Source organism: Strix aluco, chromosome 1, assembly GCF_031877795.1.
Source record: "Strix aluco isolate bStrAlu1 chromosome 1, bStrAlu1.hap1, whole genome shotgun sequence".
Classification (NCBI taxonomy): Eukaryota; Metazoa; Chordata; class Aves; order Strigiformes; family Strigidae; genus Strix; species Strix aluco.
This window is the reverse complement of record NC_133931.1, coordinates 156,045,313-156,069,479: the sequence shown is the minus strand read 5'-3', so window position 1 is coordinate 156,069,479 and position 24,167 is coordinate 156,045,313. Positions and strand designations below refer to the sequence as shown.

At 40.2% G+C, this 24,167-nt stretch overlaps 1 protein-coding gene across 1 annotated transcript; it reads right to left on the bottom strand.

Annotated features, from left to right (window-relative positions):
* Positions 1-449: 449 nt before the first annotated feature.
* Positions 450-20,359, bottom strand: LOC141934423 (putative G-protein coupled receptor 141). The gene is made up of 2 exons (XM_074849864.1): positions 20,289-20,359; positions 450-3,574 (listed from the first exon to the last, which is right to left on the bottom strand). Exons 1-2 carry the CDS (start codon positions 20,307-20,309, stop codon positions 2,627-2,629), a joined length of 969 nt encoding a protein of 322 aa, XP_074705965.1. The 5' UTR covers positions 20,310-20,359; the 3' UTR covers positions 450-2,626.
* Positions 20,360-24,167: the final 3,808 nt, after the last annotated feature.

Genomic DNA, 24,167 nt, shown 5'->3' with positions numbered 1-24,167 from the left:
CAAAACCAGGACACACTAACACTCAGAAAGCAAGATGAGTGACAGATGTAAAGTTTGAGTAGACAGTCCCATAAAATGCATGACTTGATGCTGAATAGTATCACCAACTTAAAGCATGGAATTATGACCCCCTAATTCTGCTCATTATCATCCTCAACATTAACATCACTAGCATCTATTTTTATTTGGAAGAAACCCCACTATCTAGTATTTTTTGTGATGCTATGGTGTAGGGTATTGCAAATGTGTATATTTTTACATGAATCAAACAACACGAGTTTAACATATTCATGAACAAGATTGGTCAAGCTGTATGGTCAGGACGTACTGTTTGTAAACGTATATTTTGTTTTTTGAAACTTGCCGGATTCAGATACAAAATGCTTTTCATTTGTATGCATATTTGCAGGAAGGACTTGTTTAACTTTTTCAGCACATAGTCATTTTGTTTGTTAACAGCTTTATTATGACAGAAGGGTTATAATATAGTGTTACAAAGGTATGCAGTGCCTACAGAACACATGCAAGGTATTTTCTTCCATCAACAATGTTGCTATAAGAGGACACAAAAATGTTGTGTCATTTTCCATCTTACCTGCTACAAGGAAAAACTGATTTGTGCGTGTAGATCAGAATAGTTTATTGCTTTCTTAATGACACATAATTAACTGGTAGTGAACTATACATTCAAGTTGACTCCTTCCATGTTATGAAAGTCTCCATAGTTCCCCAACCACTGTTGAATCTGGCTGGTAGTCGCCTTCCTTTTTACTGTGATCCTTTTGGGACGAACGCCTTCTTGGACAGTTTTTTCTCAGATACACACACACTGCAAGCTCTCACATTTCTATCTTAACAGATGTTGTGATCCAAGTTATTTGCCAAGGGCGGGCCATGTGAACACCCCCACATCTCACTTGTGTTATGAACTTCAGTGATTTCCAACTTTTGGTGTTATATAGCATTACTCAGACTCTGACCTTAAAATACTTTTCTCATGATCAGACCTCCCAAGAGATATAGAGGAGCTTGAAGCAAGCAGGAAGACAGGGAAGAAAGGCTACAGAAGAGACGGGATCCTATAAAGTGACCATCTTGGTGGGACCAAAAGCAACAAACATAGCAGTAAGACTGTACAGGTACAGCAAGATCAACCAATCATTATTTGATTGCTGTCTGATGTGCAAGAGATGTTGAAGGTGAAGTAGAAAAGAATGGAAAGATTCAGAAGTATGAAAATGTGGACTTCAACAGCATCATGGGGAGACACTGTCATTGGAAACTGATCAGCTGATAACCTCTAGTTTGTCAAATGATTAAAATATTATCCCACTGACTCTAGGTGAAAAAATGCAGCCTTATGCAGATGCCAAGAAGAAGAAAGATATATTAGCCATTTCTGTCTTGGGTTATAGCAGTAAGAGATTTATACTCTTTTGGGATAGGTGTAAAGCAGCTGAGCTATGAAAGCCTGAATGTCTTTCACGGAATTATTTTGCTTATGTTTTCCTCTTTTCTAGTGGAATTCAGTTCTGTCTTCAGAGACAGCAACTGACAATGCCTTACTGAGATATAATAAGCTTTTTAGCCACATCAGGTTTGTTACCTTTATCCATCCCTCCAACCCAAGCAGTAACAGTTTAATCTCTTCTACCAGTACAGGGTACTAAATTTATAGAATTGATTTCAAGCTAGAGATACTGTGAGTAATTAGTTATAAACTTCAGAATTGCACAAAACCAACATGAGATAAAAGACCTAAAATGTTTGACTTTTTAAGACAACTGCTGTCTGAACGATTTAAACAAAATGATCCTCACTGTTAAATATTTTTTTTAAATTGAACAACTCTGTAAATAAAAATACAGGCTTTTGTTTGAAGTTACAATGTTCATTTTAGTAACAATGTGTAATTTTTGTTGTTAGAGGCATTTTCATAATGTGGGAAAGAGAATAAAACTCTTTTCTGCTGCAGTAATACCGTCTCCAAAAGGTGATTTTGAGAAAATGTTCTAAGAAATAGCTATTTATTGCTGGTTTGTTTTTAAAAAGTTGGTTTAATTGTTCAACACACTTAGAAAGTTACACTTGTCTTAACAGTGAAGGAACAGACCTACCCAGGAGGAACAACAGCTTCCCTGATATTTGATGAGTTATGAGATATTTATGTGGGAAATAAATAAGATATGTATGTGGAAAATTATATAGATCTTTATGTTTCAAAAATCTGTACCTTATTCCATAAAAAAATGCTTTTTTATTTGTGTTTCTACATACTTTGCAAATTCTCTTGAGTCTCCTCTTAGTGCCTTTGACTTCACAAACCTTGATGTAACAACAGTAAATCAGAAAAAGCCCATGCCCTTTCCTCTCTCTCCTCCAGGTGCACCCGCAACTCACTGGGTAGCGCTGTGAGGAAATTCCAGAGGTAAACTTCCAGTTTAAGAGCTGAGAAACTGGAGGTGGTTCACCCCATTATTTCGGGGAGCAGGTGCACAAAGCCCTGCGTGAGTCTGTTGCGCTGTTTCCAGTGCCCACCCTGACTTTCTGAGGAGGGGGTTTGCCGTGCCTGTCCAGCACCGTGCTCTGCCAGGTCCAGGTCCATGCACTCTGCAAGAGGTTGATGCTAACAGCAAGACAACCTGCTGCGGAGCATGCCTACCTTTTGCTTGAAGAGGCGGCTCCCACTCAGCACGAATGACAGCAGGTCCAGACAGCTAAGGGCAGTCAGACTTAAAAAAACTTCATTGTAGCTTTCTAACTGGTCAAAGTCATTCACATGCTGTATGTAGTAGGCCCTAAAGAGGTGATAGGGAAGGAAGCAAATTATGATGACACAGATGAAAATCAGGTTTTTCACTTGGGCCCAAAACTCTTGGTGTGACCAGAGGGAGGTGGAAAGTCTCCTTGCCACTTTTACCAGGATGAAAACCTGCAGGCCCAAGAGGACACAAGTAACGCAGGCGACAGATACAATTATGGTGTAGTTCAGGGCTTTCACACTCTCCTGCTGTAGTTCTTTGTGGAACTCAAAGCATGTTGTATCATTGTATGAGCCTGAGCGTCCGTATTCAAAGAACAAGACTGGCACTACAAAGACCATGACAAAGACCCACACGGCAGCGCTTGCTGCAATGGCATGTAGCTTCCTGTAAAACTCCACCTTGTCCTTCCATTGAAAGAAGATGAGCCACCGGATCACCAGCGTGATCACGTAGAATAGGAAGGTCAGGTACATGTGGATGTGCACCATTGCACTCACCACTTTGCAAAGTGTCATCTTGAATACCCACTTCTTGTTGACATAGTAGTGCAGGCGGAAGGGCACTGTGAAGAGGAGGAGGCTGTGCACAACGACCAGGTTAATGATGGCTGTTGTGGTCACGGACAGAGTGTTCATCTTGACCAGCACAAATGACATTGTGATGGACCCGATCCCACCTCCAGCAAAGGCAACTGAGTAGGAAGTAATCAGTATGGCACTCATGGTGCTGCTGTGAGTGAAGGCAGAGGAGGGGTCACTGCTGTTCCCATTCTCTTCAGTCATGTTCCTGAAATCTTCCTTGTACATATTCTAGAAATGAAGGAATACATAAGGTTTAAGATAAGGTAGGAATGAGAGGGCCCACCTGAAAAGCCAGCAGATATTTCCACCTGGATCTTGCTCCCTGTGTTATTAATTCTCCTCTCTTCTGAGCATCTGCATCCTTTTGCAGTGAAGATCAGAGATATTGTTCAAAGTCTGCTACTCATTCATCAGTTTATTTGCAACACAAATCTGCCCTTACCAGAGCCAGATAATAACCATATGTTGCTCTATCAAAGTTACAAATTTTGTTTGTTACTGAGAGCTGAGTTTTGCACACATTACAGTCAACTCCTTCTCCATGGACAGTTTATCTAAGGGATTAAACACCATGGATACCCAAGCTCCATGGAGATCCTGCTCAGATCCTGCCAGACCGAGTAGCGTGGGCAGTGCTGTCCTGGTGCTCAAGGCCATTTCACATCTAATATGTGGTAATCGGGTGTTACAAAATGGGCTGTTAGAAAACATTAGGAAATGACATCCTGGGTTAGTACAAATAAGCCTGCTTGGCCCGAGCTGAGGCTAGATGAAAGTTAAGAGCAAGTTAATAAATAAGCTATATATTTTTAATATAATACTATTTCAAATAGGGATTACATATAATTCTTGTAATTCTAAATGTAACCTGGTAGGATTTTTAAGTACGACAAGATCATGTGGGAGGGGAAGAGTTCAGGTAGGGTGTTATCCCAAAGCATGTTTGCATCGGTGAAAGTATCAAGAGGATGTCCATGCTACAGTCACAGAAGAGAAGTGGGGAAAATTGAACAGTGCTGAGCTCTGTACTATCCTAGATATACTGTTACTGCTACCCAAAGTATAATTTAAAACTGACTCTGGTATATCATCCATTTCACCGGTGAATCCCACAACACAAGAGGGGGTTTTCTCCTGACTGAGATTTTGCAAATTTTTTTTTTAATACTGCAGTGCTGTTAATTTCACAAAGTAGTTCCTCTATCTCTTTGTACGAGTGATGACTTTATTTTCATTTTTAGGCAGCACATACTGTCCGAAGTTTGGAGGGGAAAAAAGTTCTTTAGCAGTTCTCTCTTTTGTGGAAAAGAGGAAATACCTGTAACGGTTTTATAAACAGGTTTCTCTCACAGTGAGGAATGAATATCTGTAATGCATCTCAGATACTTTTTGTGGCTTCTTAGCAATATTTCTAAGTATTCACCTCTACAGTAATTGAGATCTCTTTATATATTGAAAAGTCAGTTATTCTCTAGCTATTCCAATGCATCTAAGACTCCAGGTATTTTACTGTAATCAACATAAATATAAATGCCATATCTCAAATTGATGTGTTGGTTGTTGGCACTTACTGACCTTTTCTGTTTGAAACTGCATTTCAGAGTTACATGGACAACCAATTCCAGTGCATTATGAGAAGTAAAATGGGTTGCAACAAAAGAGCTTTTTCTCAAAAGTTCTGCTGATTGACACACTGCAGCTCTTGCATCAGAAACCATGTAAGTTCCTTCCAGTTGTGTTCTCGTTTCTGAGATGTTGTGTTTCAGCCTTACAATCGTGCAAACCAAAAGCTATTAGCTGTTCATCAGTTTTGCCAGGTTGTTAAGCTTTAATTTGAAAAGACGTCTCTAAAAAGTGGGATTATCGCACTGTTTTAATTTAAAATGCATATTTAAAGTGCCACAGACCTAAAGGCAACACGCTGGAAATGCGGGCTGATGTGAGCGGCCCCAGCAGCAAGGCTATGCTTGGAGTGGAAGGACCCCTCACAGTCACCCTTCAGATCCTGGCAGTGAAACGTGAACTGAAGGCAGTAAGGAACAGATAAGTAGAAGTCAGATAACTGATATTTTCTTCAGACATTCCTATTAAGGGGACAGCCAGAGACCTATTTCTGTCTGCAAATAAGCAACTGAGACACTCAAATGAAGGTTTCTGCAGAATTTTGTGGTCATTGCTAAATTCCTTCATTATAAGATTCTGCAGGAAATGTCATTTTCATTAATCTTCCAAAAAAAAGTTACCAGCAGCTATGATATGAGATTATTAGCTCCCAAATACTACAGGCGTCCCACTGAAGTATCATTGCATGATGAATACAGAGTGTACCATGACACAGGGTGTGTTTCACAGAGGAAACAGTGCTTTCCGGTGAAATGAGGTTTCCTATTGTACTTATGTTCACACAGTTATAACCTACTGGCCTGAAATACAACTAACAAGTCCTTTGTCCAGAATTTAACAGGAGACACATGAAATGAGAATGAATGCAGGTCTTACTGAACCTTACTGGAAACATGAGCTATAGAAGTTTCCAAGAGCTGGAAAATATCTCACAGCAGAGGAGGAACAACAGAAGAGACCACTGAGAGTGGTATCCAGCTATCTAAGAAATTATCTTCCCCCACGCTGCTTAGCCCCTTGACGATGTCAGCTGGTGTAAGTCTACAAAGCTGTAACAACATTGCTTCCGTACTGAATCCAACTTGCTTTAAACTAGCTTTTTAAACTATCTGATCATTACCTTGCATTTTACAGAGTGGCTGTACCCTGGTCACAGTGTCACAGTTCAGTCTCATTCCTTCTTGCCTCCTCCCCACACACCCCCTGGCCTCAATGTCTGCAGCACCAAGGAGCTCCTTCAGGATGGGACTTTTCCTCATCCAGGCAGCTTCCCCTCATGCACATTAATGTTAGGTCTTGATATCTGTGAGAATGGAAGGAGCGCAGAGAGGACTTAAATCATTGAGCATCAAAGGCAGAGTTTCTCCTCAAGGAGATGTTCTTGTTTCTGTGCCTTCCTACCCCCTATAGCTACTGCCAGTTCAGTGATATTGGAGCAAGGTTTGATCTTCTTATGTGTTGAGCCTCTCATCACTTGGCTAAATTTCTGCCGGACATGCGTTTTGAACAGCCATGAGGTAACAATGGGCAACCACTTCATTTGAATGCCATAGCAGTTAAAGAAACATCTGCTGGTGCCAAGGGTTTGGGGACAATTGCCAAAATAGCTGTGTTTCATTTTGACAAAGGGGGTAGATTGCCAAGAGGCCAGATGCTGGGTTCTTTCAGAAATATGAACCACAAAAAGATTTTCGTGCACTCAGGATTCATCAGTTATCAGTGTGGATAAGGCTATGACATTCATTTCCTGTGACTTTCTGTGCAACACAGTCCACGGGATTTCCCTGGAGGATGGCTCTCTTCAGGCCAGAGCACGTCACTTACTTACAAAAATGATTTGGCCTCTGCCAAAATTTTCCCAGTAAAGGAATATTCATTCCAACCTTCAGGAACCTGTTTCTTTTTTATTTTACTGTTAATTATCCTACTGTTTAAAAAAAAAAAAAAAAAAGTGAACCATATTTCTAGACAGAATTTGTACAACCTCAGCTTCCAGGCATAGTATGTGCTTCTGATTGTGCCTTCAGATTTAAAAACCCTTTGTCAAATTTTGGTTTTCCCTATAGATACCTGGAGATAAGTAGAGATAAGAGACAGAAGATACTTATTTTCTTTTTATCCCAGTCATACTTGTGGCTCTTCACTGAACTGCCTCCATCAGCATTGTGCTCCTATTTGATTCTTAGATGAACAGCTTTGCATTTGGCAGTGGTAAAATGCATGTGGCTAGTTTGCACCTGACTCAGCAATCCAGATCACCCTGTCACTGGCTTGTATCCTTCATCGCTTACTCTTTTCCCAACTAGGTTCATCAGTCACCATTATGTTACATCAACATTACATCAACTTATTAAAAAAACCCAAAAACCTCATTTGTCAAAAACAATGACACTCTTCAAATCTCTGCCAAACAGTGAGCTCTACTCTCTGTATAACAAGTGTTTGCAAAATTTATCCCACCATATAAGTCTGCTGAGGGACTGGCATGCTTCATACAGATGTTCATGTGTTCCGACAGTTGGGTTCTGCAGAAGAAGCATTTGCAGCCTGAATGCACCCAACTGAGAAGTTTCATTTGAATTTGGAGAGGAAAAAAGTTCAATTCAAATGAAAGATTTCTATTTTTGACAGACTTAATAAAATGGAAAAATGAGTGTTTGTCAGAACTGACATTTCTGCATTAAACTAGACTAGGTGCAAAGTACAAATATTACTTAACAAAAGTCTGTTTAAAATGCATTTGTTTCACAAACATCTTCATTTAGTCTCAGAGATGCTTTCTGTTGAGAGCATTGTAATTGCTTTTCGATTTGCTCTAATTTCATGTCGTGTTATCATAATATAGTTTATGCCACTAGATTAGAATATTTGCAGAATTCTCTTAATTTCAAAATAACCACACACACCTGAAGTTTGACATATAAACATCTACTTAAAGGAAAACATTACAAATTAAAAATATGAAATATCAAATGTGTGTTTACATTTAGATATTGACTATTTTCAAACAACTTTTAGTGATTCTTCTAACTCATTCGCTAGCTTATTGAGTCATGTCTTGCAGGCTGTGTCATTATACTGATCCTTTTTAGTTTAAATTCAGTCTATTGAAGAACAAATGGGATGGAAAGACATGTTGAGTTAGTCCTGTTTATTTGAGATTTTCGCTGTTTTTACACAAAAATTGAAATCATGGAACCTTCCTAAAAATAATTATTTACCATCCTAGCTGTATCTTATCAAAGAGAACAAACTTACCCTTCTGGTCTTTACAGAGATTGGATGATATCAAATACACACACAAAGATGGATGAAAACAAAATTAATTGCCTCCCAATTTTAGGAGGCAGTGTAGAACTACAGGATAGCAATATGAAAAAGGATGAAACAATGTTTTCTTGCAGTAGGAAATTACGAATAACAATGATGAAAACACTTGTACAGAAAACCTTTAAAAACTGCTAGAAATAAAACTACTAGACAATTAGATACTTTTTTTTCCCTAAAGTTGCAAATATTGTTTTAAAAGCATTGCAAACCAAGGCTTTTGTTCATTCTGTATATACCTACAGATTAGAGTTTACCTCCACTCTTCAAGTGTTGTTGGCTCTTCATTTTATGTAAGCTCTAAGAACAAAAAGCAAAACGCCTGATATTTTAAAGAGTCATTGCCTTACTTCTTTGAGTTTATGATGAAAAATCAACCATGATTGCCCTACGTGAGGGCAGGGCTGCCCATAAGCACACAACCTCAGGAAGATTTTTAGTTGCATCACAGGATCTCCTAATTTGCAGCTATTTCTTAGCCATAGGAGGTCTTCAAAGCCTCCCATTTCTGAACAGTTACATTCTTCTATTGCCTAAAATGGTCAAGTCTACACACAGATGTAAGCCCCACAGATCACAAAAACACTCGTTTGGAAAGGTTATTCCCCAGAATGGAAGGGATCATTTGAAAGAGTGTTTTGAGAAAACAGGGTAAGACAGGAGCAAAATATGATCTATATCATAACTAATGAAGTGTGGGTTTAGTTATGGTTAAAGTATCATCAAAGTGTAAGGGATGAAACAAAGCTCACCCTAAAGCCCAGCACCATCCCTCAGCCCTGCTTTTTGTCGAGATTGTAGCTCAGCATCTGGATCTCGGGTCTCGGTGCCATTGCTACACCTGTAGGGTGCTAGCAGAATGAAACTAGGAGATTTGATCAAAAAAATATTAGCCATGTCAGTATCAAAGGCTCATCAGTGGCGATGGTTGCTGTGTGGTGTGTGTGGTAAAAGATGTCTTACTGCAGGACTGAGTCTCTGTGAGGAGTCTGTGCAAGGTCAGTTTTGCCCTCCTGCAGGCTTAACTCATTTCTGTCAGAACACACAGTTATATTTGAGTAAAACAGTTTTGAAAGCAACGGTATTAACATTCAACATTTACATCTAATCTTACATAAGAACATTTTAACTGACTACATCCTGTTGCTTCACATTTGGTTAAAAAAACACAAGGGATGTAAACAATGTGAAGTACTGTGGTACTTCACAACAGACTGGTATGTGATGGAGATTCTCTTTTTGCATTTTGCAATTTTACCAGCACCTAACACCTAAAGAGCTGTTCAGACAATATTAAAAAGTGATCATAATAATAATGCTTATCTCTTAGCTAGTACCTTTTTGCAGTTGATCTCAAAGCATACATATCATTGTTCCCATGCTACAGCTAAAAAGCTGAAACCTCTATGGCAAAGCCAGATATAAAGCTAAGATATCCTTAAATCAAGTCCTGTGCCTTCTCAAGTTAGTCATGTTGTCTTGGCTTCTTGTAGATCTTATTCTAGAATGAATACATCCCAGTTAATAGTGGGAAGAAAGCCAAGATATCTTAAAGACTTGTAGGTAGCATCTGAGTGTGGGATTTTTTTTAAAGTTATATCATATTGTTGATATTTATAATAAGTTAATATATACAAAAAGTTAATACATGTTAATATGTATAATACTGTTGGTATATATTTTTGATACATAAAGTAATTACACAAGTTATATAATATTGTATATTGCACATAAGTTATATAATATTGTTGATAAATAACAATGTTGTTTTCCCAAGCTTTTGCAGTTGACTTCTTTCCATATGTTTGCATTCTGCAAATCTTCAATCCTTGCACTGACCCAGGATTAAAACAAATATTGAAATACCAGAGTCTGGTCTGGGACAGACATCCTAATTATCTTTGTTTGTCTCTAAGCTGTAGTTAGTATCAAGATCTAGACAGGTATAGAAAGCTTAATACACATGATTGCAATTCATTTTCCCTGCTGAACTGATGCGATTTTGTCCAAGATTTAGAAACAACATGTATAATCTCTGGAATATGTTTCTCTCACTGCTGTTCAAAGAATAGATTCCAGATTGGTATGTTTGTATTTGCACCAGTAATGTACTGAGCTGGTGGCAGAATGTGATTATTTTAGAACACCACACACCAACTGAATTCAAACACAGGTACTAGAGAGGCACTTATTTTGTAAGTTTTGAGTAATCACTGATGGTCATGGCAATACTCCAAAATCTAGAAGTATGATAATGAGTTTGCACAGTACCATTGTATCATCTAGATCAGTCCTTCATCTAGTTTAAATTTGCATTATAGCAACAGTTTCTGGGCCAAGGCTGTTTAATAATAGTTGAAAGCCTGGCCTAGATTTCAAGGGCTACTTGTCCTGAGAGTAGCATCAAGACTCCTTTACTCTGGATTACATGAAAGGTCCTTGAGAAAAGAGAACTGTGTCCTTTACGGCCAGGCATACTACATGATGTTAGTGATTCTTCAGCTGTTCCGAACTCGGAGATGTACACAGAATAACCATGGCAACCCAGGTGTTTTAGTTTTCTACATTTATTGCGCCAGGACTCAAGGATTTGGAGTGCTGATTCAGAAGTGGACCAGACAGGGTGCTAAGAGGTATGCAGGTGTGATGGTTGGGTCTTCTGGAAAACTACTCCTCTCTTTCACTTAATTAGGTGGCAGAAAGCAAAGAATAAGGTCCACCTGAACACCTTAAAGTCACTGTGCGTAACCTGACTTTTAGTTAGTTAAGGGTAAAGCTGGAGTAACACTCCTGAAAACTCCGAGCTGATGGTGGTAGCAGAGAATCAGGCCCCAGAGGGGTCTCTAAACCTGCAATTGCTAATGGTGAGTTTTGAAATATTGCCCAAAGTGAGAGGGACAGTGTCCTGGTTTAATCAGGATAGGCTTAAGTTTCCCCAGCAGAGGGGGGGAGCTCTAGCCGGGTTATTCAGATACCATGCCGTTATTCAGATACCATGCCGATGTCACATCCTGGCAGGTCACATTTTCCTGGCTCGGAGTGCGGTGCACTCGTGGTTTTGTACATCGTGCTTCAAGCTGCTGTATTTGGTAGCTATTTTGCTCTTTTCATTGCTGTCACTATTACTGTTATTGTTATTGCTGTTGTTTGTTGTGTTGCTATTGCACTGTTGTATTAAACCTTTCCTTATTTCAGTCTCGGGGCTTTGTATTTCACTCCCTTTGTGGGGGAGGGGCAGCGGCCGCGTGGTCTCAGACCCCGGCAGGGGCTAAACCACCACAGACAGTTACCTGAATAAATCAGATTTTCTGGACAGTTGATCAGACTTCTGCCAGGCAGAAAACTCTGTTGGAAGTAACAAAGTATTCCTTAATTATATAACTTTCTTTTACACTGGAAGTGCTAGAACCTGCTCCTCATTACATTCATGAAAGAATCAGGACTTGAATTATTGAAAAACTACTGCAATGCTGGTTACTAGCCTTCTTTGTTCCTTGTATATATTCAGACCCATCACATAAACTTCATTTATATTAATAAATGTAAGCCTGTTTATACCAGCTAAGGCATTGTCCATTAGTTGTATATTAGTCTTACAGTAAGACATGAGCCTGATTCTCCTCTCTAGCATACAATTCTAATACTGTCCAGTTCCAGTTTCACCAGTGACACCTCTGATTGAGTCTGGTGAGACAGCAGATCAAGGCCCTGTTTCTTCAATTTTCCCTTTGATTTGTGCCTGAATATAAAAGAGCCAGTTGCAACTACGGCACGAAGACAGGCTCCTCTGAAACTGCCTTTCAAAATCCTGCAGTAGAAATACCAGGGGGCTGGTCAGATTAAACAAGGTTCAGTTTCTTGCCAACTGATCTGAGGTAATCTATCCTTTCCTAAGCTGGGGAAAATCCCATGTTGCCGTGTATGTTTGACTGTGAAAGAGATGGTTTTAGTAGATGTACCTGTGGACCCACCAACACCAAGGGTTGGTCACCAGTTCCTTGGGCCTTTTCTTAGGATGGGTCAGAGAAGTGTCCTCAAGCAAGGACAGTGTCTGCTTCCTAGGTAAGAGGATGAGATACAGGGAGAGCATCATCCACTACATCTTGTGCTCCTTATGCAAAGCCCAGATCTGCTCAGAGTCCCTCCCAGTACCAGCTATGGGCCTGGTCCTAGTATGTAAGACTGGCTGGATCAGTTATTAAGCTGTGATTGTGACAGATGAATTGCAATTTATCATTAAGTAAAAGTTCAACTGCTAACATGAATAGCTGAAAGGCAGAATGTAGTTAGAGTGAGTAACTTTTAGCTGCTATCAACAAAATCATATTTTTCACTCATATTTCGAATGTGCCTTACTATTTCAAGCACCTGAATAGAAAGGCATTAACCAACTACAAAAGCAAAACTGTTCTATATCAATAACAGCCAAAAACATTTTGTAGATAATAGGTTTCTTAAAATGTCTCTATCTGGGTTATGAAGTAGTTGTGATTTGTGGCTGTGCAAGGCATCCTATGAGTGAGAAATATTGCCTGTGACACATCTGAAAGAACATTTTGGAAGAATATAGGGAGGAAAATGTGACTTGCAATTCCTCGCTTCACACATCTTTTCACAGCAGAGATATAAATTCAAGTTCATCTGAAAAGTGGAAATACATCTGGTGGCCTCTTCCTAGCTGCCTTTTCTAATTTAGGAGGAAAAAATACCCACGTTGCAAGTTACTATCCCTGGGCATTTTTACTCAGAATAAATTTCCTTAAAAATACCTGAGTCAGAGTGGTGTGGAGAAAGTCTGTCTATCTCATTACCTTTCCTTCCTTTGGAAGCACCAAAATTGCACCTCATTCCATAGTGAAGTATAGCATATCAATAAAACCACATCAAATTTCTATTCAGCTCTTATCATAACACAGATCTTTCAACAGAAAAGTACTGGAAACAAAACCTAAATCCACATCAAAATCTTCTGTACTTTTTTAAAAGTGTGGGGGGGAGGAATCGCAAATCTAGAAAACAACTGTTCTAACACTAATAATTTGCCCACATTTCCCTGTACGTACTTCTGTTTTCTATTGGCACTCTGCTTTGTCCTCAGTGGTTGCCACTGAGGATGGGAGGAGCAATCAGAACCACGTACAAAAGATATATGTTCAGACCGCAGTCTAAATGGACCTTTTTGAGAAGGTGTCTTATTTATTTTTAACAGCTGCACATTTCCAGCAGTCTATCACCAACTTTAATATCAACTTGTTCTGCAGGATTTTACTAGTTCGCATCTGTCGCATGCCAGTAGGCTTTTCAGTAGATACGCCTTTCATCAGGAATCCAGCACAGCAATTCACTCATTATCAGAGCTTGTTCTCACCAGGATAAAAAAAATGGAGCGGGGTCCTGATTGACAAGGAGATACATTACTCCTGCCATAAGGATGACGTTAGACTGCAGAGAATGAAATCATATATGTGGTACCATGCCACTCCTATATGCATACATGCCTTTCCCTTCACCTAAAAAGACAGTGCTCATTCTAAAATTTGTTTGAACTCCATACTAGCCTCTCACTAATTGCCTGCTGAGGCAGGCAGCATGTTATAAAGAAGAATATAATTTTTAAAAAGATTACAACACAAGTCTATTTTTACTCGCCCTCAAAATGTTCACTGCAATTGCTAATACTGTTTTATTCTCAGACTGTTTACTTCATTTGATTTCTGACTGCAGAGGTAATACAAACTCTATCACCAGATGCGTGGAAAAAATCGCTTTACTAATGATCACTTTCATGCTGAATATACACATACAGATATTTATGAAATTTAGTATGCTAAAATGTATTGTCTGTGTTGGCAGAGGAACAAATCTCCCTTCATTAGTCTAAGAGTGTCTGCCTAGGAGCAGTACAGAAAGCAAAGCTTATTACCAGTACTGCTAGATTAATAACAAAGATGTTTTCCTACCTCAGCACAATGAAATACATGACTTTGCTACTACAGTTAGACAGGAATTCAGGGCTCCTCCTATTTTTTTTTCAGAAATGGGGAATTTACTGCAAGGGAATTGTTCCACACTGCATTCATTAAGTACCTTGATTTGCAAGAGTCTTTCCTGATCAGCACAGCTAAAGACTGCATAATAGAATGAGGCGCTGTATGCATGCAAGTGTTCTGTTACATCAAATATTTTGGGCTGAAATGGTTCATTTTGCTGTTAAATCTGGAGGTTTCTATTCTGAGCTAATGATAAACATTTGTGTTAAATTAAGATCTTCAGTGCATTTGCCAAAGTGTGAAGCTAATGGTGTCAGGAATAAGCTCACTATTGATGCATTTTTTAAGGCGTTTGCCTATTTGAAGTTCAGCTGAAACATTTAAGGATGCAACTAGAGATTCCAGGTAGGAGCAGCTTTAAAATCACCTACAATAAGGGCTGCGGGTCTGGGCTGCGGGAAGAGTATCCACACCTGCCCTTTGTCTCACCGTCCTCCTAACTTGCTTTCTCTTAGCCTCTCTCCCCATTTTGTTGACACAGGACTCCCCGGAAAATCCTGGACCATGCTGCTTGTAGCCACAATGCTGTTTTGCTAATCCAAATCTGCTTATTTAGTTTTGGAGTACCCTGTGCTGTGGTGTTGCACAGGACAGCATGCCACTGGGCTCCTGTTCTTGGTTGGTCTTTAGACCTCTCTATAAAAAATAGAATATAAAACAATAAACTATCAATTAGCTTCCCTGCCTAACTTCCTTCTTTTCATTTCATCCAGGTTATTTGATGTTCTGTACATCTTTCTGATCACTGGAAAGAATAAGTGCCAAATATTTTACATCGTTATTCACTAAAGCTCTTACGAGCTCTTCTTAGCTGAAGACAGATTGGCAGGACTTTCCTGCATGATATTATGATCCCTATATGATAGATGTGTAGAAAAAAAAAAAAAAGGTAAAATCCACCTGGAGTCAGTGGAGCATGGTGGAGAGAAGCCCAAAATAGCACCAACGTAAATTGGTACAACAGTGCGTGGTGTAGGAGATACCCTGTGCAGATATGAGCTCTGATCCCAAAGCAGAATAGCCACAGCAGGGCAGTGACGTGCCCTTTAGCTTCTCAACAGGATTTGTTAGACTGGCCGTAGCAATGTGCCTTTTATTGCTCCTGGTTCTCAAGATAGCACATTAAGCATTAATTCAAATACATCTTCACAGAAAAGATATCCCCAAAATAGCTTTCCTGTTATTAGTGATGTTAAGAATTTGGGGAGATTAATAAAATAAAGCACACAGTTAATATGTTTAACTGCGCTATTGAAGTGGAAATGAGGAGTATCAACTCACTGAGGAGAGATTCCCATTGCTAGCTTTCTTTTCTGCCTGCACAATCCAATCAGGATCATCACTGAAAGTGATTCAATGATTTCTACAGCCCTCATGGTGAGAGATCTCACCATTTGCTGCTAAGTACCAGTAGTACAATGAAAAGTGCAGGTAAAGCAATGCCTACTGAGTATCCATTCCAGATTTTCCTTATACCTCTTATTTTGGCTAAAACTCTTTTCCCCTTAATTTCACTTAAGAAGAAAGGTTTCACTCTGTTCAGTGAGCTGACAATAAAATAATGAATTCTGTACCAAAAGCTATCTCCACTTATCTGATTCAGTTTTCCGTAGTCAAGTTACTGGGCATCTGAGCTCATTTCGTTCCCAACCTAAGATTATCCTTACATGAACTTAATTTCAGCTGTGTACCAGAGATCTCTTCTAGGTTAAGAGGAATTCGATTAATCTGGTGAGACGTGCCAGCATTATATTTTTTTATGCGTTTTTTGAAGTATTTTTTCCCTGAACTTTATTGTTTCAGATTCAGAAACAGCCTGCACATGATGCTTTAGGGGTAAAAGAGTAGAATTCATGCAGTCTTTCTGTATGGCATTCGCAAAAGAAGATATGCATGTTACCATGTGAGCCTGAGGTATGCGTGCAATTCAGAATGCAATGCTATACAGGAATATCTACTCTAGCTTTAAATAGGTAGTTAGTGATAAATCTGTGTTGGTGTGACACTCCCTCTGGTCAAATTTATCCCAGTTTTACAGGCTTAGAGGCTGTAGTATTTTCAGCGCTTCAGTTAGCTCTTCCAGAGCTAGTCTTGGTACCTCTGCATGACACTGCAGAAAGCCATGTGTACATCCCAGTTTGTGTCTATTGCGGTTGTTGAATCATAAAAACATCCAAGTCGGCAGGGACCTCTGGAGACTTTAAGGTCAAACCTCCTGTTGAAAGCATGGCCTTAGACTCGGCTATCCAGGGTCCCATCAAACCGAGCCTTGAATATTTCCAGCAAGGGAGATTCTACCACTCCGCATTTGTCAGTGTCTGTCTTGGACCAGGAAGACCAAACCTGGACACAACATCCCAGGTGTGGTCTAACGGGTACTAAGTGGAGTGGAATAAACACACTGTAGTCCTTGACCTGCTGGCTGTACTCTTGCTCATGCAGCCCATGTCAAGGTTTCCTTTCATTGCTGTAAGGGTACACTGCTGGCGCACATTAAAGCTGCACCCCAGGCAGTCAGACCTTCCAGACACATACATCTCCCCACAGCTGCATGGGATTACTCTGTCCCAGGTGCAGGATTTAACAGTTGTCTTTGTTAAACCTCGCAGTTCTTGTTGGCCCAATCTTCCAGCCTGTTGCAGTGTCTCTGGTGGCTCTTCCTTTTAGCATGTCTCTCTCCTCCCCATTTGTTGTCATCTGCAAACTTGCTGTGGGGGTCTTCAATCTTGCTCTCCCAACTTTTTATAAAGACACTGAATGGTATCAGGCTCAGTATTGACCCCCAAGGACCTCCACCTGTGACTAGCTGCTGGTTCAACTTTGAGCCATTAGCCACCACCCTTTCAGCTCAGCTTTTTAGACAATTCCTCATCTATCTTGTGGTCCCTCTGTCCAGTTTGTATCTTTCCAGCTTGTCAACAGGTTATTAAGATGACCATGTCAAATGCCTTGTTAAAATCAAGGTAGATGATGTCTATGGCTCTCTCCTCATCCACTGAGCAAATTGTTTCATCATGGAAGGCAACACAGAATGGCAAATAAAGTCATCACAATGCTCTTTGTAGGATGACAAGTACCTTTCTCCTAAATAAACCACCTTTACATCAACCTCTTCATTGTTTGACAGCCATTGGTCTCAAAATTTCCTTCAAACAATGACAACTATACTGCTGACACCTTACATGCTCAAAATAACCCTGTGAAGCCAAATACCTGGAATGAATCCCTTTTCCTTTCTTCCAAAACCTGCTTGACCTGTTTATCCTTCCCTGTAGAAGGTCAGTGAATGGGAAGAGGCAAGCTCTGAGAAATGCACAGATCTTGCTGGAAGGCCTCATGCCATCTCCTGCAGCAGAAACAAGATCTGCCATTGCTTGCTTCTGCCAGGATGCTGCAGGAAGGAGAGTATTCTCACCACCAAGCCAGAGGCTGCCCAGTGCCTCAGCTTCTGAGATACAAGGCTGGGAGAGATCAAACTGGGCAGGCCCACATAAAGCTACCCTGACTTATCCACACCAATATATTTGGCACCTTGTAATGTAAATTGAGATATAAAACCTTCCATTAGCTGTGACTGCCTGCAAGACCCAATGATGGTTTGATCTCCGTTCGTGACACCTGTGTCACACTGAGGCTGAACAGAAGCTGCACGTATTTCTGGGACATGAAGTTTAGGGAGGTCCAGTTGATATGGAAGCTGCATTGTGCATGTATAGCAGCCCATGATACAAGAGGCTCCTCTACCTCAACACTAACTTCCTATACAAGATCAGAACCCTCTTTCTTCTCTTCAAGATTCTCTACAGCCTTAGCCTTGTTTTTCAAAGCAGCTACTCCCAGTTTCAGACTGAAGATCATGATGAGTAACTGCACTTCCCAGAGACTCTTTAAGATAAAGGTAAAGTGACTGAGATGGTCCCTCTCTGGGAGGGTTCTGGGGCTAAGAACCATGAACTAAGAATGACCACAAAGCTGCAAATTTGGTGCAATCTCTCTATCCACGCTATTGCCTCTCTTACCTCTTAAGGAAATTTATAACAGCACATTTATTAAAAAAAACCCACAACAACTTATCAAAATAAAATACTGTGATGCAGAAATTTCTGCATTTGAGTAAGGAGAAGATCTGTTAAAAAACAATCGGGGGGAGCTCGTTAATATAGTCACTTTATTCAATCTAGCTTTGAAAGGTATCCAGATACTTTGTGAAGATCAGCTAGATGTCATGACAACATCATCATTATATGAATCTATATGTAACAGTAACAGGACTCCAACTATTTTATCCAGTTATTAGTATTGCTAGCCTTTTCACTTATAAAATAGTGAACAGAATTTTCTCACACTCTAGTTGCTTCTCACAATGTACTTGAAAGGCTGGTTCTTTACATACAAAAATGAAGCACAACCCTATAGCATATAATCATGCAACAAATCAAGGCAAAATAGCCATCACAGTTCTTACTGCCCTCAGCATCACTTTTGAATAATGTGTGATTTTTGCAGCAGTTCTTTTAGAAAGATGAGTCTGGTTTTGGCTCACCACCTGAAGAGCAGCAGATACCTTTTTTTTGGACCAAACATAAACAGCATACTCAAAGGAGCGATGCCTTTCCATGGGTGGTAAGAACACCGGGGAGATTTAAGCTCTCATGCAGTTATTGTGGAGTATCTGGTGCCCTTCAAACTTCCCCTGCTGTAAGTTGTTTGTGTGGTTCAACTGTTAATGCTGTCATAAAGATGAGAACTGCAATGGTACTTCCACTTCAAAGTGGAAGGTGAAAAACCAATTTCACTGCTTTCTGTCTTCTCAGTGGAAGGGGCATGGAGCTGTGGGTTCACAACAGGGGGAGGAAAAAGCTGCCACTTGCTACAGAGATAAAACCAACGCACCTGATACATGATCACCCAGCAAAGTTACGGAGTCCAAACAGAACACTGTTGCATAGTTACTCAAATAATATACACGTAGTGACATGGGTCATTTTTGCTATTGTACCTTCTGATCACTTTTCTATGTCCTCCGGCCACAGCTCTATCTTGTCTGATTTATCTGTATTACTCAGTTCATGCTTTTCTTTTCCCTGATCACTGATAAAGACACTCAGCTGCTCTTTCTGGCTAACGAATGAAAGCTCTGCAGCATCAATAAAATGAAAAAACTTGTCACCCAGGGTTCCTTTGTTGCCTTCCTAATGGCCTCCTGAACATGCTGAGCAACAGGAGAACAGGGATGTAAAATTCAGTATCAGAGCAGATAACCAGTGGCTAAACCAGCTGTCCAAAACCCTTCAAGAAGTGGATGCTAACCCACTCACCAGCCATTCTTGCTGAGCTGTGCAAGTGTCTGAGAGAATCGGGGAAGGTTCCTAAAAGCACCAAAGTGAAGGCAGAGCTGGCAACCCTCTTGTGATCCCCAGCATCTGAGGTGATTTTGAAAAATTTCATGAAAGAGTATCAAAGCCTATGAGAAAGCTAGTAGAAGCACTATGAAAATTTCCTTCTTATTCTTTGTTTAAAGATCAGTTGTCAGTAACACTACTCTTGTCTTTATGGTTTACATTTTCTTTTAATCAGTTAGTTTTCAGAAAGGATTATGAAAGTGTGCATGCTATTGTGAAAGGAGCACAGGTGCCCTTCTTGCAACACTGACTCGCAAAATACACTTTTAACTACCTTCTACTTTGCTTCCATAGATTTTACAAAATCTGACATTCGCAACTGCTGCAGTAGAGTAAAAACCTGAAGTAATTTAACTTCCATCCTATAACGATTCCTCCCAGCTTTGCTTTAAGCTTACCTCCCACCAGGAACTGTTAAGCTCCATCCAGATCTGCAGTCTTCTCATTTAAGTTTAATAATATTTTCCTCCTCCTCTCCAAGGTGAGGGGTAAAATATGCCCTTCAGCATGTCTGCCTCCAGTACCTCTGCCAGCACTTACCCACAGACTCTCCAGCAGCATAGCAGGAGACTTGCCTCACTCTGTACAGGTCCCCGACTTTGCAGAGAAGTGCTGCTGAGGAACTGCAACTGCAACCCAGCTCTGTCTGCTTCCTGAAATCTTGCCCACTGCCCAGAAACCACAAACAGATGACAAATGTGATTGGCCCAATTGTTATCATCTCATGTATCTAGTCACGAGTTGGAGAGGACCTCAAGCATCCTCAGGTCCAATCTTTCTTGGCAAAAGCACAGTCTAGACAAGATGGCCCAGCACATTGTCCAGCTGAATCTTAAAAATGTCCAATGTTGGGGAAAGTCTATTGATGTTGATGTGTTTGGGACTTTTATTTGGTTTTGTTCTTGTTCTTTTCAATACATATTAAATATTTCCAGTTATTGCAAAATGTATCTGCTTGTAAGCAGTTACAGGTGTAAGAAAGAAAGAGGAATAATAAGACTGAAAGTGAAAAAGCATAAGAGGGAGTACGCGCTTATAGTCATGTATGTGGATTATATATATATACAAGTATTTCTCTCCTGTGGTACAAAGTCCACTCTGCCCCTCAGCAGCATTTGCTCAGCTGCTCAGATAACACCTGAACATAGTTGAAGCCCTTGCAGGAACTTTCTTCATGATGCAGTGGTAAAATATATGTGATCCTGAAGCAAGGCAGCCTGCAAAGCTGAATGCTTTCTGATACTCCTGAAAAGCTTCTCTCTTGTTATCAAACAGTAGTCTTCCAAAGAGATGTGAGTACCTGCTCAGCATGTGCTTTTTGTACACTACAGTCTTTTCATAAATGAAGAGTATTGACTCAATCTTTTTATAAATAGAGAGGATAAGACTTGTAAAAAGAAGAAAGTTTTGGCAGGGATTTGCTATGAGACTATCATGATCCATGCTGTTGGCTATATTCTTAATTGTATCCAATTTATTTATCTGGTACCAGAAATATGGCAGAGCAGCAGAGGTACACACAAAGGTGCTACTATTTCTTCACCTCCTTTAATTTCAAAACGTTCTCTATCAGTGGTGCAGCAGAATAGCTGGAAAACCTGACCATGCAAGAAGTAGCAAGAAAAACTCATTTCTTTTCAAAAACTTGAAGATACATTCCCAGGAGTTTCAGTATGAATAATAAAAGTGTACAGAATAAGGATGTTCTCTTTCTTCCAATTTAAGGGGATATGCTTGGGGACTTCAAAATCCAAAAGTGCATTAAATGTTCTGTTCTATCCCTATGTTAAGATTCTACAAGATAAAAAGCAATAGTTGAAGAAAATATAATACTATCCCTAGCAATGTCTAACTGCCCTTTTTAGGATTCAGTAAGGAAACTATTGCTCCAATGACTGGTTGAGCTTTGAAAATATTCTTGTAAGATTTTAGTGATCTACAGTTTAAAACTTACAACCAGTTCAATGTAAAAAAGACATAGTAATATCTTTCATCAAATAAAAAGTACAGCAGTATTTACCACTACACTCAAATGCAAAAATTTAATACAGTGTTGAATTTGTCTCAGCTGTGTAATAGCCTAATAGTCCTATGTTAGATGTTATGAAGGTAAGGCATAAAAGAGTTCAGATGATTTCTTCAGTCACTTAGCAAGTCTCCTACTGAATCAGAATTAGATTACTTTTCTCGTAATGTGTTTTATGCTTTAACCTGTAGGCTGTATTTTGCCTTCCAGTAACAGTAAGGAAGGCTTCCAGAACTAAACTTTTCACATTAACCTGTGAAATCCAGTAACCTCACTGTTGCCTCAAGTCAAAAGCGGCTGTAAGTTTTTAAAGAGCTGCTCATCCTCAGCACTTATATGGAGCATTAAATACCCCTGAGACTTGGCTTCTTAGAGGAGTAAAGTTTGCACTTTCCATGGGAATGTAGCTTTATCCATGGCTCTTGCAGAGTACTAGGGTAATATAGGATATGGAGGTCATCTGTTTTAACCCAGCACTCAAAGCAGGTCCAGATTTGAGTGCTCAGTGCCTGGTCCAGTGGAGTTTGAATATCTCCAAGAATGGAGATCCGATCATCTATGAGCCCTTGTTCCAAAGTTTGACCACCCTCCTAGTGAAAATATTTTTTTCCTAACATCTAACTGGAATTTCCCATGCTTCCCATGCAGTTTATATCCATTGACTCTTGTCCTATAGCTATATACCTCTGAGAAGCATCCATCTCCACCTTTTTCCACTGCCTCTCATGAGGTGGTTGAAGAGAGTGATCAAGATCTCCCTCTGCTTTTTGTAATGCAGCCCAGGATGTGGTTGGCTTCTTGGTTGCCAGGTCTCATATTCAACTTCTTTACCAGGTACCCCCCTGGTCCTTTTCTGCAAAACTGTTTTCTGGACAGGCAGTGCCTGGTCCATACTGTTTCATGGGCTTATTCTCCTCCAGGCTTTATATTTGCCTTTGCTGATTCTCATGAGGTTCCTGTCGGCCTATTTTTCCAGCTTCTCCAGGTGCTCCTGAATGTCCTTGATCGCTGTCCTTGAGTGTACCAGCCACCTGCCCTAATTTGACATCATCTTCAAACTGACTGAGGGTGTACTCCATCCCATCAGCCAGGTCGTTAATAGAGATGTTTTGACCTCAATATCAGATGAGAAACACTGCCAGTAGCTGGTCACCAGTTAAACTTCATACCATAGATCCCAAGCCCTTGAGTCCAGTTAGCCAGTCAATTTTCCACCCAGCTTAGTGTCATCCATCCAAGCCATATCTCACCAACTTGGCTACAAAGATGCTATGGAAAATTGTGTCAAAGGCCTTGCTAAAGTAAAACATCCACTGCTCACCACTCATCCACAGAGCCAGGCATAACATCACAGGAGGTAATCAGGCTGGTCAGGAAGGATTTGCCCTCAGTCAGTCCTTCTTGACTGTTCCAAATCCCCCCATCTTTTATGAGCCTGGATACTATTTCCAGACAGATTTTCCCCATAACCAATGGCCACAACCTTCCAAAGATGATTGAGAGTATCACTGTAACAGTAACACAACTCTCAGCCACCTTGGATGAACATCAAGTCCTGTGGACTGGGCCTTGTGAGACTTGGGCTGTGAGCAGTTGATGGTGTTGGTGGACACCGGTAAAGGTGTAGGTAAGGCTGACATCAGGCTTGGAACCTCCCCACCATGCCCATTGTTTACATCACAAGGGCTGGCAGCCCTGCTGCAGCATCTCACAAGGCTGGATTCCTGCAGGCACAGACATGCCCACGCTTCTGCCAGGGTAAACCATCCCCCAGGTAGGCAGTAAAAAATATAGCAGTAAGCCAACAACTGTTGTTCATCTGTTTGATTTTGGGAGTAATTTGTCCTGATGGCTTGACCATGCCCATCAATAAATCACACCACCACTTTCAGAGAAAAGCAACAGAATTGTACAAAGTTTCCCACTAACTACAAAACCATGAAGAGAGAGAGAAAAAAAAGGCTAATGAAATATGTAGTCAAAACAGTATTTAGTTTTCATTGACTTTTGTTTTTATTTGGTGTAGAGTTCTTTCCTTTTGTCTGCAAATGGAGTCTTACAACATAGCAAGGTGAGGATTAAGGATAGACAGTAACAGTGGAGCAAAATAGGACAGGGGAAGGGTGTGGGGGCAGGTGTGAATACAAAGTTATTGTCACCAGAAGAACAGATCTCACTTCCTGATCACCTGTCTGTCTTTCATTCTTTCATTCTCTTTTCTGTTCCTCCCCAATCTTTTTTCCTACTCTTTCAGATGAGAAATATTTGACTCATTTTCAGCTCAAGAGTAGCAATCTTTGAAGGGTCAAAAGCATATGAACATGATAACACATTCTCCCAGTTCCTGGAGAAAGTTATTATAATCAGAACAACATCAGAGCTTGGCAGTTGTC

Excerpts from the sequence above, each read along its gene's own strand:
- LOC141934423 (XM_074849864.1), bottom strand. The coding sequence starts at position 20,309 with ATGCTGCTGGAGAGTCTGTGG. Across the intron at positions 3,575-20,288 it reads TGCTGCTGGAGAGTCTGTGG|AATATGTACAAGGAAGATTT; the intron begins GTAAGTGCTGGC and ends CTTCATTTCTAG.